Source organism: Boleophthalmus pectinirostris, unplaced genomic scaffold (genome assembly GCF_026225935.1).
Source record: "Boleophthalmus pectinirostris isolate CB_2022bp ecotype Guang Dong unplaced genomic scaffold, ASM2622593v1 HiC_scaffold_7, whole genome shotgun sequence".
In the NCBI taxonomy this organism is placed as follows: domain Eukaryota; kingdom Metazoa; phylum Chordata; class Actinopteri; order Gobiiformes; family Gobiidae; genus Boleophthalmus; species Boleophthalmus pectinirostris.
The window spans coordinates 3,942,967-3,959,629 of NW_026571473.1; the positions used below are offsets into that span (position 1 = coordinate 3,942,967).

At 37.7% G+C, this 16,663-nt stretch overlaps 1 protein-coding gene across 1 annotated transcript in view; it reads left to right on the forward strand.

Annotated features, from left to right (window-relative positions):
• Positions 1–16,663, forward strand: part of atp11b (ATPase phospholipid transporting 11B (putative)) — a 187,749-nt gene that overhangs the window by 163,242 nt on the left and 7,844 nt on the right. Inside the window, exon 29 of the mRNA XM_055164437.1 lies at positions 2,142–2,305. Within this exon, the coding sequence (XP_055020412.1) occupies positions 2,142–2,305 (164 nt within the window). The remainder of the gene's footprint in view (positions 1–2,141; positions 2,306–16,663) is intronic.

Below are 16,663 nucleotides of genomic sequence, written 5' to 3' on the forward strand. Positions count from 1 at the left end.
ACTGTACAAGCGAGTGGACTAAGGAAATGTGACCTCACCTATAGTGTTCAGCTCCAGTCAAATGAAGCTCACCGAAGCTTGATGTTATAGGAGCAAATTTGGAGCCGAGTTCTATATTAGGAATAGGAATTTATTTACGGACAAAATAGCAAAATAAAAACACCAGGATCATGTAGACCGGGTTAATATGAACATTTTAAGACCTAAACAGTGAGGCTCACAGCAAGAGTTACAGAGAGAGGAGTGACAGTTTTTCAATGTAAAGTCAACTGGAGCCAGAGTCGATGGAGCCTCATGCTCACTTCATGTTTGCAATGTGGTGGCTAGCGGGTTAGCTATGTCCATTTATATACACAGCCTCTTCTCTGGACATGTAGTTTTGAGATGTTAACTGCAGCATAAACAGAAAGTTCAATATATATAAGTCAGCAAATCTGAGCTTTTGGAATCATTTCTTATACATAATGAAGAAAATCCAATGAAAGTATAATTCCCCTTATTCTCCTCCGCTCAAAGCTCCTGAATGCAGATACAGGATGTAAACAGAGCAGTCAGTGTGTGTGGGCCAAACGTCTCCTCTCCCAGTGTCCTTTGGGTGCTGACTCTGCTCTGTCACCTGATCCTCTGTGTTCCAGACGGCTCCTTCATTCAGCTTCACTAACACTGAGCTACAGAAGAGCTGCAGTCGACAGGACCACTGTAACCTCATTTTGGTCTGGGTTAAACTGGGTTTAATACATTTTATGTATTCATCTGCAAAATACTGTGCACTTGTTTTTACTCAACCACTGTGAAAGAGAAAAGTGAATCAGTCATTTTTAATCAGTTTAATTACTTTAATTTGTTTATAATTAGGGAAGCACTGATTCACATTTTTCTGTTCTAATACCCGAGCCAGTATTAGTCGAGAGGCTGGAAATAAAATTTATTTCCTTTACACACAAATGGCATAAGGCAAAAAATATCCAAATGTGTTTGAAATCACAAAACCCTTTTAAAAATACAAGTTAAATATCATGAGACATTTTGGGCCAACATTGGCTAAATTGGTATTGATAGCTGAAACCAGTATCGTAACAGTGTGACAATGTTTATTACTATACAAAGTGTAACAAATTCCAATGTATCACTGTTTAGGGAAGCCTCAGATTCGGTTCTTTTTGTTTTATCAAATTGGTTTGTAGGATTTTGGTTTCAGTGGTTCTAGTTGAGTTGGAGCACTGTTTCATTTAAAGGGGGATTTAGGCCTCAGATAAGAATCGTATGTAGCACACCAGGAAAACAGGGACGTTGCAATAATCTAACCTGTGAGTTGGTGCAGACCCAGGGGGAGGGACTTCCTTCCTGAGCATTATAAAAGTGGAAGCGGTTTAACCAGTCAGGGGTTCACCATCAGTGCAGCAGGGTGCCTGTGGGGTATTTTCTTTTGTTGCTTTACTTTCTGTTGCTTTTGCTTTAGTTAAGCACAGTTATTTTTGTAAATATGTATGTAAATTTTGCCTACAACTCGGTGGAGGATACAATAAATATTTTTTGGTGAAGGTACATTTTTTTCATCTGACTCTTACTTCGACCACTTGGGCCAGCTTCCCCACAATCGCCCAGTTTTAAACGATGTAGATCAGGGGTGGCAGTTATTTTTTCCCTGGGGCCACACAAAAAACAGAAAATAGGGCCACTGAATTTCTGCATAATATGAATAGTATTTCTGTATAAAAGCAGTAAATATAATTGTTTTGATGAGCTGCTCAGACTGGGAAGAGTTTGTGTTCTGACTAAACAATGAAAAAGTGAACTTGCCTTAAAAAAACAAGTCATTTAAAAAAACACCTCTAAAATAAAAGTAATGCAGCTTTAGTCCATGCATGAGGTCAAATGATAAAATATGCTTATTTTGTAATTCCAAATGAGTTAGTGAGAGTAAACCAAAGGGCCGTATGTGGCCCCGGAGCTGGACAATGCCCAGGTCTCATGTAGAGCCTCCATAATCTCCTCTGTTAATGTGAAACACTGACATGTCACCACTGCTCTCACAGTAATCTCTATTTATTTTTTTTCTTCACTCATATCCCCTCTTCACCCTCAATCCCACCATCTCTGTCCTACCCGCCTCCCTCATCCCTCTCCTCTCCCCTCCCCAGCCTCTATCAGCCTCCCAGGCGCCGTCCCTCAGCTGTATGGAGTCCCTGTGCTGCTACCAACATGGGCAGAGCGGCTGTACCCGCCTGGTCCGCCTCCTGGAACAAGTGACAGGCCAGTGCCAGAACAGCGCCCCCCACTGTCCAACTGTGGGACGACACAACAGGTGGGACTGTCCCCGACCCCGACAGAAGCAATGACCCCCGACGCGCTGGTTTTTTTGGGTTTATAAGGAAAAGCGAGGAGGGGGTGGTTGGCTGGACGTTGATTTGAATGTAGAAGGAAAGAAACGACACACCCTTTAAGCGAGTTGTTTGTAGCATGTTACCAGTGCATACCAAAAGGAGCTTGGATGAGTTGTGTGAACTGTCTCCAATTAATACACATGAAAGGTTCATTCTACAGGAGATCAGAGTTCTATTATGATGTTTTAAAGACCTAATCTGTCACTTTTCTACTGACTGACTCTTCTCCCTCTAACCAAACGCTGCCTGGTTCAAATCTTACACTTCACCCACTTTGCAAACTCCAGTAAGGACATGAAAATCAACCAAATTATCACAAGACTAGTTAGTTGTGACAAACCCAGTCCCTCTGTTGTACATGTACAGGGTGTCCCAAAAAATTTGACATAATTTGCAGGCCAATAATTTTACCAGTTCTTGTTGAAATAACCTAAAATTTTCACAGAATGTATAGAAACAGATCAAGATTTTATATGTAATGTTTTATTTTTGTTCTGTTTTCAAGTTGAGCTGTTCACTCCCAAAGAGAAGTCATTCTGCATCTTAGAATCTGCTCGCACACACTCACCCAAGACTGTGCAGCCTTCAATGCAAAATTTGGAAAAACTTCACCAATTGGCAAACAAATTTGGACTTGGTGCCAAAAATTTAAAGGATTACCAGGCTAAAGGATTACATGTGTGTGCGAGCAGATACCAAGACACATAATGACTTCTCTTTGGGAGTGAAAGGCTCAACCTGAAAACGGAACAAAAATAAAACATTACATATAAAATCTTGATCTGTTTCTGTACATTCTGTGACAATTTGAGGTTATTTCAGCAAGAACTGACATAATTCTGCCTGCGAAATGATGTCAGAATTTTTGAACACTGTGTATTTTCAAATCTGTGTTTAATTAGAATGATTTTAAGGCATTTTCGTATATGTTTTGCATTTGAGAATTCACGAGTTGCTCAGATTTGTTGGGTTTCTATAAGCACATTTCAAAATACATTACTCATTCACTCCATACTCAAGTCCAAGCTACCAGCCTGTGCCAATGGACCATCCAACCACAGCCAGTCACTCATACATACACCACATTCAAACACAACAAGCAATGTGGGTGAAGTGTCTTGCCAACGGACACAACTACAGAACGCAGTGGTCCAAAGTGTGTTTAAATGAATTACCTTTGGGTTGGTGGACTTGCGCTGCTCTAACCATTGTTTGGCCAGTGTTTCCAAACCAGAATTTTCTTTAATATAATATGATTCACATGATCAAGTTAACGTATTTATACTTACTAAATACCCAAGTTAGGGGTATTCTGGGTACGAGACAAAGCTTAGATGGTACTTGATACTAAAAACAATAGGGTACCACTGGTTTTAACAAATTATTTTAATCAGACGTCAGCATTTTCAGACTGTTTTATTTAAATTGCCCATATTACGCTATTTTCCGATCTATTTTATAATGCTGTGTTTTGTTTCATTCACATGTTTAACACCAAACCCTGCAGATTTAGGCTGAGTTCTTCTCTCAAACAGAAAACACTCTGTTCCACCTTTTGATGTCATTAAGTCGTAGTACAAGAAGAGCTCCACTATGTTTTTAAATTGCATACATCTTCAGCTCTGGATTTGCCCATCTCTTCTGAACTAAAAGTTCATGACATCACAAGTTGGAACAGAGCATTTTGAGCTTTGGAAACATAGACAAATAATAAAGTTTTACTCAAACATGTGTGAATCAAACAAAACACAACTCCAGGTCTGTTTTTAAAGACCTAACAACATTCTAACATGACTTAAAACTCACAAGAATCCGTTTTGCGTAATATAGGACTTTTTCAAAAACACTCCACATTATTGAACTTGTCTCCTGTAACCTCAATCTTTCATATGGATTAATGAAAGGGTTAGTTCCTCCTTTACTTTTTGTCTCCTTGTACGTCTTTACTCTCCTTTTCCTTTACCTGTCCCTTTGTCTGTCAACGTGTGTCTCCAAAGAGTAGTGGATCAGAGGCTCTGGTCTGTAATGCACTTTAAACCCGTGTCAATCCAAACTGTGTTATATGATGTCTGCTGCTTCTTCTGGTGTCGTGTTGGACTCGTGTGTGAGAGGGAGAGCCGCAGTGAGCCACCAGAGTGCGATATATGGATTTAAAGGGAAGACTGATCGCTGTGAGTTGGCAGAAAACCATTGCGTTATCAGCATATCCCATCATTTTAATCTTTTATACAACTATTGAGTTAAAGTGGACAGAAATGTACAAGTAGAAATCACATTGTCATTTTCCATAGACTTAAATATTAGTTTAGAGACACCTATTACCAAAAACAAATAATTTTAATGGTTTTAATTGTGATTCTGAACAAATGGCAAAAGGATTTAAATGCATTTTGTTGTACACTGCAAAAAACACAATTTCAAATAAGATGATGAGTTAATAAGAGCTTGAATCAACTAGTAGGTGTCTTGATTTTGACTGTCATAAAGGTGCACTTTGGAACTTTTTGCATTTTATTTCAGAGTAAACAACATTACACCAGAAAAGTTACACAGTGCACCTTTATAATAAGATTTGCCAATGGAACAAGCATAAAATGTTTCTCGCATCAAGGTAACTACTTCTTGATTTAGTAACTTTTTTGCACTGTATTTTTTCAGTTTTTTTTTTTTTTTTTCTATATTTGAGGCAATGATGTATTGACAGTCCTTAGCCAGTTAAGCTCCATTGTCTTAGAATTTTCCAGAAGTGTATGGAAAAAATGTGAAATGTGACAAATTTACAACACTGACTTATATGGTAAGACATATACTTAATAGTTAATATAAGACTTACTTTTTTTTTTTTTGGCAGCCCTTCTTTTCAGTGATCATGGGTTGCAGTTTCTTGTTATGGTTGCCATTTTGAGGACATGACCATTCAAATGAGAAAATATTTGTTAATGTTATGGCAACGGTCCCCAGTTTTCATCACTCTGAAACCCGTGAATACACAAGATTCACTATTGACACAAGATCTGAAAGTTGCACTGTGTAGCTTGTCCCCGTGGAGATGTTTCCCCAGTAATGTTACACAGCATGACTTTAAACCAGGGGTCTCCAACCTGCAGCTCAGGAGCTACCAGCAGCTCTCCAACCCCTTCCAAGTAGCTCACCAAAAGATTTATGAAGTATACATATTGTGCTGAATGGCTCAGATTTGATGAACTAACATTGTAAATGTATCATTTTGATGCCCAACTTCAGTAGAGTGATCATACGTCCCTATTTACCCAGGACAGTCCCAGTTTTGACCCTTATGTCCCCTGTCCCAGCAGAATTATTCAAAATGAGTTTTATACAAGAAATGTCCCAGATGTTCCCATTTTTGACCAATTTGTCCCTGCCAACAGTAGAGGCATAAATTGTCACTTGTTTAGGTAAAATAGAGAAAAGCTGCTTAAAAATGACCAAAACACAAAGAAAATGTGACTATACTGATTCACATGTTAGTCATGAATGGTCTCTGCAGAACAGTTTTCCATAATTACACACTTGTTGCACAATTTTATTATTACCAACCACCAAAAGCAAAGTGCATGTCCCAGTTTTTTATTTTGAAATTCTGGTCACCCTAAGCTTTGTGCACTAATAAATGGACAACGGTTTATGTTTTAAAGGTATCTAACTGTTCCCCATCTAAAGCCTTCCTATCCTCTTTTTCTTGTGACCACTAAAATAAGCAGCTCTTTGGCATTTTCTTTTTGAAAAGAACGCTCACCAGAAGAAAAAGGTTGGAGACCCCTGCTTTAAACTGATCTATGTTGCATTTATCTTTACAATCACAGGTCTTCTATTGCAAAAAAAGAAAACATGCATCATTACTGTGAAGGAGCTTGCGTCTTCACAGATCTGATCCATAACTTGGATCTCGTGCCTGGAGATAATACTGTCACACATTACAGGCCAAACCATAATAGTAAAGAACAATAGAAAAAGCATAAAGAAAATAGCAAATAGAAAGCATACAAAAACAGACAATGTTGCAAATAATCCAATTACTTATAATAAATATATAAATAAAAATAGATAAAAAATAAATAAGGAATAAAATCAAATAAAATAAAAAGAACTGATCAAAATGATCATGATGGTGCAATAATACAATAACAATGACATCACCACGGAGACAAGCAGACACAAGAAAAATTACGCAGCGCACCTTTAAATCTCCCAGCAATCACAACAGAAGCCACAAAACAAAACAGGCCTAATGTAAAGATGGGGCTGGCTCTGCGTCTGTCACCTGGACCCTGGTGCTTTCAGGGTCATCGATTCATTGACCTGAACTCTGCTTTCTGCTGAACCATCACCTCCCTCTTCGTCCTCTTCTCTCTCCTCCGTCTCTGTCCCTCGTCTGCGATGGACCTGCCGCTCTGCGATAATGTGTAGCGTTATAACTGATTGCTGTGATATGATGCTGGGTTAGATAATGCTTATGGATTTGTCGAGGCAGAGTACGATGTAATCAATAGGATAAACCGGCTCCTCATCTGGGAGTATGACAGCATCTCATTCCAGAGTCTGAAAACGACAAAATACACAGCTCCTCATGATGTAAATCCTTAATAATTACACCAACAGCATGATTTTAACTTCTAATATGAGTTAAAATAGGTTAAGGTTTGGGTTTAGGTTAAAATTAGGCAAGTATTAACGATGGGTAAGGTTAGGATCAGGTTCCAAGAAGTGAATTCAAGTCAGTGTAATGTCCTTAAGAAAGCCTGGTGATCCAATGTGTGTGTGGGTGTGTGTGTTTGTGAAGGAAGAACGACAATGCACTGTTATTGAGCCTTCACTGTCCCCTCAGCTTCTCTTTACAAATCTGTGATGTTATACTGCCCCTGGTGGTCGATTTCAATAGGACCGATTCTTAACATGGGCCCAGTCTTTATCCTGTTTGAATCTGAACGTGATTTAGAAGTGTAGTTTTTGCCACGTACATCACCGAAATTATACAAATCTAGTCTGACCGTCCTCTCTGTGTCACTTGGGGATTTCATTGATTTGTTTCCTTCTTACAAGAATCTGCTTCTGTTGGTGAATTTGTCAATATTACATTTCCATATTGATTTTTGTAGCTGTTTTTGAGCATATTCTGCAAAGAGAGCCCATTCTCAACTGTTAGATTTAAGAAAAATATGTGCATTTTTTTGCTATTTTAAAGCCCCAGTGTGTAACTTAACCTTCTTGTCTCCGTGGAGATCTTTGCCTGAAATGTCCTGCATAGATTCTGCCACAAAATATCTCAAAGTAAAGAAATCCTATTACATTTGGCTTTCTTTGTTAACAATGGCTTTCTACACAAAATGTAGTTACAATTTTAAAATCCTAATATAATAATAATTATTATTTATTTATTTATTTATTTATAAAGCACTTTTAAAAACAATACAAAAATCATAAAAATAGCATACAGAAAGCATACAACTATCTAAAAAATATAATAAAGAAATAAAAAGAAAAGAATAAAAATAAATAAGAAATAAAATCAAGCTAAAACCAGTTTAAGGAAGGCCAACCGATGAAAATGAATCTTAAGAAGTGAAGATGGCACTGATGGTAAACACTGAAATGCATAAAGCTAAAGCTAAAAAATAAAAATTAAAAAAACAAAACAGTTAAATTCCTGACTTATAAGGCCATTCTAACCTTGTTTTTCATAGACTTACTGTAATGTAAACTGGACTAAAAACTAGTGTAACATAAGACGAAGAAAACAATAAGTCTGACCCACTTTTGAAAGATAATAGTTTTCAAAACAAAAAGTACTAAGGTCATTTGCTAGCTTGAGGCTAAGCTACTGCTACATGCTAACTTGGTTTCTGTTTAGACTAGCTTACAGTGACCAGACGTCTCTATTTACACGAGACAGTCTCAGTTTGGAGCCATGTGTCCCCTGTCCCAGCAGATTTATACAAAACCAGTGATTTGTCCCAATTTTATTCAAGAAATTTCCCGATTTTTTAACCAATTTGATCCCTGCCAACAATAAAGAGAGGTATACATTGTCATTTGTTGAGGTAAAATACAGAAAGGCTGCTTAAAATAACCAAAACACAAAGAAAATGTGACTATACTGACTCACATGTTCGTCACGAATGGACCGAGTGCAACAGTTTTCCTTAATTATGCACTCGTTTCACATTTTTATTATTACCAACCACCAAAACTGGGGGTGTCCCAGTTTTTTATTTTGGAAATCTGGTCAACCTAGACTTGCTTCAAACTATCTGGGGCCAGTCCTGTCGTCTCTCAGCCCTATGTTCCCTTATTTGTAAGATTTTTCTTATTTCTGAGAGATTTAAAAAAAAAAAAAAAGAAACTCTAAGTCAAGTCATTTTTATGTTTATACCACATTTAAAGGGATGATTCAGAGTCATTTTAACCTAGGATCCTTTGCACCATGACCTCTACTTCACATCTGTAGTCAGCTGCTGCTGGAGAATAAGTTGGGGGTAACTGATGACCAAATTGGGAGAATGGATATAAATTCTGATGTAACTTGAAGATAAAGGAAATGTGGGAACATAGGGCCTAATTTTGAAAAAAAAAAAAAAAAAAAAAAAAAAACATTAGAAATGAGGGAACATAGGCACGCTCCCAATTGTCATTTGTTTAGATAAAATACAGAAAAGCTGTTTAAAAATTACCAAAACACAAAGAAAATGGAAAATGTGACTATACTGACTCACATGTTTGTCATGAATGGGCCGAGTGCAACAAATTTCCTTAATTACACACTCGTTTCGCAATTTTATTATTACCAACCATCACAAACTGTGGATGTCCCAGTTTTTTCTTTTGAAAATCTGGTCACCCTAGACTTACTCCAAATTATCCAAGAGCTTCAAAATGAGTAAACAGTAGGACTGTGACAGTTTAAAGCAAAATATTGTATCTTTTGGAATGGAAAAAGTCCTCAGAATATTGCATAACATAAAAACTTTTTTTTTTTTTTCATTTCATATTGCAGGGGTTTTCTGAGTTAATTTGTACTCTATAGTGTATAAATATAAAAGTTCATTGTCCATGAAGATTAGTTCTTTGTTAGTTAAATAGTTTTTTTATAGATGATGAATACAGTAGTTCTTCAGTCCTTTTTAAAACAAGGCAATTTTTCCAGCAAGTATGGTTAGATTTTAATCTAGGGACATAATATTAGAAGGACCATCCATATAGATTAGAATTTGAATCACTAAATGGCAAGTTAGAATGGTCAAACTGCATCCAAACAAAAATATCCTGCCAAAACCTCTTGAGTCAAGAAATTGTAACCCAATGTGAGTTCACGTTTATTCAATACTATATACTATAATGTGGAAAAAATATATTTACCAGTAATGACACAGCATTTAATGGGGTTATCTCATGACTTTTTGTTAGTTTTTATTTGGTTTTGGATCATTTATCTCTATGGACATTTTGCACATTTTGTTTTTTAATGTTGATAGAACAGTGTCTCTCAAACTTTTCACACCAAGTACCTCCAAAAGAGAAAAGGAGAAAAGATTTGGCTTTCCAAGTACCACCTCTATCAGGTTTAAAACAGGACTAAACCAAGTCTAATCTAGGACTAAACCAAAGTAGATTGTAAAAGTGGACTCCATTGCTTCCACTCTAGTTCTAAACAAGAAATTCTCCAATGGTGAACAAGAAAGTGGATATAATTAACTCTAAAGCAAGCAAACCCACACACTGAAAAGCTCTCCAAGTACCACCTGAACGAGCTCGTGTACCACAGTTTGAGGAACACAGTACTAGAACATTATATCTGATCCACTTTGATAAGAACCACCTTCTAAAGACGCTGACTTGGGCTACTGTTGTATTAGTCACATTCAAACAGGATAAAAACTTCTAACTTACCACTCTAAAGTTTTTCTTGGGGTCACCAGCTGCAGTATTTTCGTCGGTAATCAAAAATACATTTCCTTTATCTTTCCTGGGAGTTTGCAAATTGTCACTGTATCTTTTTGTCCACTCTCCCCTAAATGCACTATTCAAACGTCTTCCTTTTGATTGATTGCGACGCTCATTGGCTCAGAGAAACAATTGGATTCCTTCTTTTTGCTGTTCCATCACTTTGTCTGTTCAGCGGCAAAGTGCACTGTCTGCTATAAAAATACAATCACTGAACATTGAAAGTGCACGTGACAGGTTTGCAGGGGTTTCTTGTTATGACTCTATTTGGTGGGATTGTACCTGTGGTCAGTTTATCTTAGTTTTATATCAGTTCAAGTGGCAGAAAAGTACAAAAATACAGCAAGTAGAGGTGAGTTTTAAAAGCGAATACCTCTACCATACTGTATGTCATTTCCTGATCAGCCAGTCTCTTCTACGTTCTGTTGGATTCCAAAAGAGTCTGGAACTGGAGCGTAGAGCGTGAAAAACCTGTCCAAACTTCAGACTGTAACGCTTGAATGTCTCTCAAATCCAGAAGACATCTCCTCTTGAAAATTCTCCTAACATTCAGAACAAAATATAGATCTTCTTTTACCTGAGATAAATAGTTTGATGCTTCCATTGCTGATTGGTTAATCCGCCTGTCAATCACGCCCTCTGAAATCAGGGAGACAGTAATGTGCAAAAATATCAATGTATCGTATCGTTTAATGTGATGATACAGTATTGATATCATGGGCTGCTGTATCAATATATCACCAAGAGTATTTTTTGGTGTATTTTACTAAATTATTTTGTCACAGCATTACAGTTTTAGTTGAAGGGAACTTGTTTATGTGACACATTTGACATATTCACTGTTTTGATGATTAAAATTGGAGTGTTTTTTACGAACTTTGCACAAGATGTGGTTTAACAAAGACTTTTAGTGTCACAGCCATGATTTAGCCTTTAATGTTTATTGAACCGTATCGAATCAATTTGAAATATATCGTACTGAATCGAAAGTCTTTGTAAAGTTTTGTCAAAGCGTGCGGTTCTGGTTGGACAGTTAACCTCTGTCATCAACAACAAAAATTAAATTCAAAACGCAGAGACAATTTACAAGCGCGTAACACATTTTTTGCCATTTTAACCCTTAATTTAACTAAATAAAGGAGTTGTCATTTATTAATATTAGTCTAATTATAACTATTGTGTCATTCAATCAAGTTCTGGCTCTTGTTTACATTATGGTTGCTAGGTAACGGCTATGGCATTATGGTGTGTTCGATTATCCATCCGTCTCGCACTCGGATCTCAGATATGACGTCACGACCACCGTCTTACCGTTTTATTATGTTTCGTGTGTCTGATGAAAACGTAGAGGCAACCGGAAAGCTGTTGTTGCTTTATCACTGGCTGAGTACCAGGCTCCAAAATAAGTCTGTGCTTCAACGACACAAGTTCGAGGAAGAATTTAGTATAAATAGTATAATTCAGTACATTAGTGACGTGAAAGCCTTGGTGTCGAGTGATCATAGATAATTTTGGTACATTAGCAGGAAATGGGCTAAAAACATGGGCAACCCGACTACCAAACCCACAGGTAGAAAAACAGATGCAGTAAGGTATTGCAGTAATACAGATGCAGTAAGGTATTGAAGTAATATAGACGCAATAAAGTACTGCAGTAATACAGACACAGAAGGGTATTGAAGTAATACAGACGCAGAAAGGTACTGAAGTAATACAGACGCAGTAAAGTACTGCAGTAATACAGACTCAGAAAGGTATTGAAGTAATAGACGCAGTAAGGTATTGCAGTAATACAGACGCAGAAAGGTACTGAAGTAATACAGACGCAGAAAGGTATTGCAGTAATACAGACACAGTAAGATATTGAAGTAATACAGAAATTTGGGAATTTCAGAATCCTTGCTCAGTTTTCTCTGAGCTTTTCCGAGTTCCGCCATCCAAGGAAAAGGGGCGTGTCAGTGCGTGTCGCTAGGCATCGTCCTCAGACCTCCGAGTCGGATGGATAATCAAACGCACCATTACCTCTACCAGGAAGTAAAATTCACCAAAACTGTAAAACTAGATGAAAATTAGGCAAGATTTTTAGCCAAATATAATCAAATGAAGTGTGTATTTGTGAAATGAGTAGTCTCACCTGTCATATGCACTTTCTCTGCTCCAGCTGTCCTTTGAATCTGCGTCTCTGAAAATGTGAGTCCACGTTTTGGCCTTAATGCTAGGAAACTGCCATATAAGAAACACTTGTACTTGCTCAATTCTATATTCTGCATTCCCGATATGTGACGATCTATATTTAAACTATGTATGACTTGTATAACCAGTATTACACACAAATATTTATATCGTATTGGAGCCAAATTGTAGCTAGCGGCTTTATAGCTACGGTGAAGGAGGGGAAACGTGCATGGACGAAAATATGTTTGAAATGCATAATCTCATAACGAATCATATATGCATCAGTGGAAACTGCTTTTAAATCTTTGCAGTTATTAGGAAATTAGTGGCAAGTACAATGTGACTACTTGTGCCCATATCTCCTGTTCAGACCTGGCATTAAAAATCTGTTTTAATCTCTGTTTACATTGTATTAAAGCGAATATTTTCTTGTAAATTGGTATCAAATTATAATTAAGTTAAATATAGAAGTTTTGGCTGTTGAAAACCAAATAAGTCGTTTTTATTGCCAGGTCTAAACATGACTTGTACCTTAGTAATTACCTTGAATAGGGAATTGAGGTCATTGTAATGTAAAGAGTAGGATAATATACAACATATTTTAAAAACAATATTTTTAAAAGGTATTTTTGAGAATATAACGCATTAGTCTAAGTTTGGAGCAACGGAACTCATCAGAAAACATTTGTGTCTGAACGGCTCAAATCTAATACGTGTTTGTACTCACTGCTGGATGTGAGCGCCAGAGAGGCTGCTGGGAAATGTAGTCTTTTTGCTACTTGTGTCTGTCCGTCTGTCTGTAAACCAAGGGTGCGTTCACACTTTGGGTTGAGGCCAGTTAAGTCCTGATGTAGACTTGCTTTAGTCTTGGTCTAGACCTGGTTTAGTTCGGGTTTAGTCTCAATTTTGATATGTTTGTAAGTATGAACGCACCCTTCTAGACTTTTTGCCAACACTTGAGAATAACTACTTTAATTAGCCTTAATAAAGAATGAACAAAGACTTAATTCATAATGAACAAATAGTTTAGTAAGAATGATTCAGACTAAGGTGACGTTCAGACTGCAGGGCTTAATGCTCAATTTGGATTTTTCCAATTTTCCAATCCAATTTTTTTGCGATTTCGTTCACATTTCCAATTAAATGAGACTTGTATGTGATCTTTAAACGCCCCAGAAGTGTCCCACTTGTGCATTTGAGCGTGCTCAGTGTTTACGGAAGTCGCCTAAACGCTGGACTTGTCTCCAAAAATATGGTCCAGTTTTTTTTGTAAAATGGACAGGTTACACGTCCACGGCCGCTTCGTTTGTTGGAGTTTTCAGCCTCCTTGTATTTGGCTCACAGGTTTTTTTTAATTTTTCATTGACATTGGAGCCAGAACCGCCTGTCGCTGTGCTCAACCATTTCTTTGGCAGTCATTTTTAAAAAACGCCCGGTTATGATAAGACCCCTCCAATTTGGCCTGAATACAGCGATTTCCCCAAATATGAATGAACTCACTAAACTCACTTTCCCTCCACTGACTAGGCTCCAAACCTGTAGGTGGGATGAATGTGACCTGACCGTTCAGACTGAAGTCGCACATCAAAAGATCGGATATGTATCGGTTTTAGGAGCACATATCCAAGTGGCCTGGATCACATTTGCAAAAATCGGATCATTAAAAGATCAGATACAGGTCGTGTAGTGGCAAAAAAAAATCTGATTTGGGTCACTTCAGGCTGCAGTCTGAACGTAGCCTTAGTAACTACTTTTTAGCCAAGAAATATCATAATTTTGTAGTCTTGGTTGTGTTTATTGCACCAAAAAACTTTACTGTGAGTGGACTTGCATCTCCACTAACGTGACTGAGGGTCTGCTCCTGCTTGTTTCCATGGAAATGCTGTTCCCTTGCCTCTAATATACAGTATAACACAGAAAACGTATTTATGTCTTTGGGGAATGTTGCAATATATATAATATAGTATTAACTTCCTACTTCCACGGAATCCAGCAGGCGAAGTACCACCTCGAGAAAGTTACCCACTGTTCCATCGCGAAGTCTTCCGCTCATGTTTGATTCCGACTAATTCAAGCGTAGTTATTCTGAAGTGTTTCTGACTTTTTGTACTGACTCCTGAAGCCTTATATGTGCTTCTGTATGAGGCTATGTGAGGGGCATGCTTGTTTTCTACACCTGTCTCCACCCGTCTCTCACCGAGCCCCGCCCGTCCCGCTCTGTATAAGCTACAAAACAAGTATGCCCTCTGTCTCCTGTCTTGTTGCATGGGGCCACAGTTGCCTTCAGTCTTTTGTACAAACTCTTCTGTGTGTGTATATATGTACGTCCACTGTCTGTTGTCCATGTCTTTAAATGTCTCAAATCTGCATAATGTTGTCAACTTTTCCTCTTTGGATATTCTCTAACACTTATAATTACACTTTTAATAGCCTTAACTTTTTCATTGAGGGTCCGTCACCTTCTCGTTTCTATGGATACGTCATTGCTCTGCCTGGAATGTTCCACAATATGACATTAAACAGCCCTACTTTACTTTTTTTTTAAACTACAGGTGGTTTTATAGCTCAGAAATATTGTAAAAAAAGGGATTCTGACTATGAGCAACGTTCCATCTCCACAAATCTGTTCTGTAACTTGACCTAGTTTGGTCTCCGTGGCGATAGGAACATTTATTGCCATACTGTGAAACATTCCAGACAAAGCAACAACATCTCCAATATGTGGGTTTCACGTGACGTCACAGGGTGACGTTTGTCAGTACGCAAAATCAGATGGAAGGCAGGAAGTGAACTGACTGGAGGAAAATGCCGATGTGTTGTGTAGTTTACGGCTGTGCCAATCGTTCTAACCGAGAGAAGGAAAAGCAATTTTTTTAGTATAGTATAGTATAGTCGTCCACAAAGGTCAGAAATGGGAAAAGCTGACAGAACAACACCGTAAAAAGTGGATTACAAATCTACGTCTGCGGTCGGGAGGAACAGAATTGGCTAATGCTCGTGTCTGCAGTGACCACTTCGACAAAGGTTGGTTACAAAGCTAAATTGTTTTTTGTGGTTTACCTAAACATAAATGAATCATTAACAACTAACGGCTAACGACGTTTGTTGACATTAAATAGTTCAGATCGAGGTCACTGCCGATACACTGCAGTTTTTCCCATAACGTCTATACACATAAAATAAGAGAAACACTCACCCCGGCCAAGACCAAACCATAATCATCATTTAGGAGTTTTGCACCAAGGTTGAGGACCCATCCACTGACAAAAAAAAGTTCTATGCCTCCAAACTTTTGTACGTCTTCATCTGTTGTCTGGTGTAGAATGATGTCTGGAGAACTAGGTAGTTCATAATACTAGGCAGTTCACTGCCTCGATTGTCAGCAAATCTTTTACTTCGGTTGAAAATTCTCTTATTTTCAATAAGATCAGGGTCACGCCCGATATATTTGTTGACTAACTGCTCGTACTTTTGTCTTGCTACTGGCTCTAAATCCTTACAATAAGAACTCTTCTCCATATCTGTGTTCTCCAGAGCCGTGTTTGTTGTGTTTGTCTTCACTTCCTGCCCTCCACTTCCTGAAATTCGCGCGTCATCGTGATCACGTGACTGAAACCCTCCTATTCTGAAAAGTTACACAAAGTCTTAATTGAGGCTAATTAAGCTGTAGAAACTATAAAGTGTTACCGAATATTCCCGCGTTGATGTGAGAGCTTCATACATTTACAATTTCAACTATTTTGAAACTCAGCTTTTATTTTGAAATTCTGTAAATCAAAATTTCAGATACATTTGTTGCTGTTTTGTAGATTTGTCATGTTTAGATTGGGGAGATGGGGAAAGTGAAATTACTATATTATTTTTTCAATAATAAAGTGAATTTGAGTTGGGGTTGCAAATGTGTTACGATGAAAGGCCTTGTCACTAATATATTACAGTAACTCATCAGAACACTCCAAAAATTGACAATTTTAGAAGGAAATCTAAAACAAAAACACACAAATCATGATTGTTTCTTGGAGATTCGCTTCACAAACTAAAACACAACTTCGCCTTTTGTTTATGTGTGCTAACAGAGAAGATTTTGAACTTTGTGCCAGTTTTTGTTTCATGTGAATAGGCCCGGGAATTACAGAGACACTGTA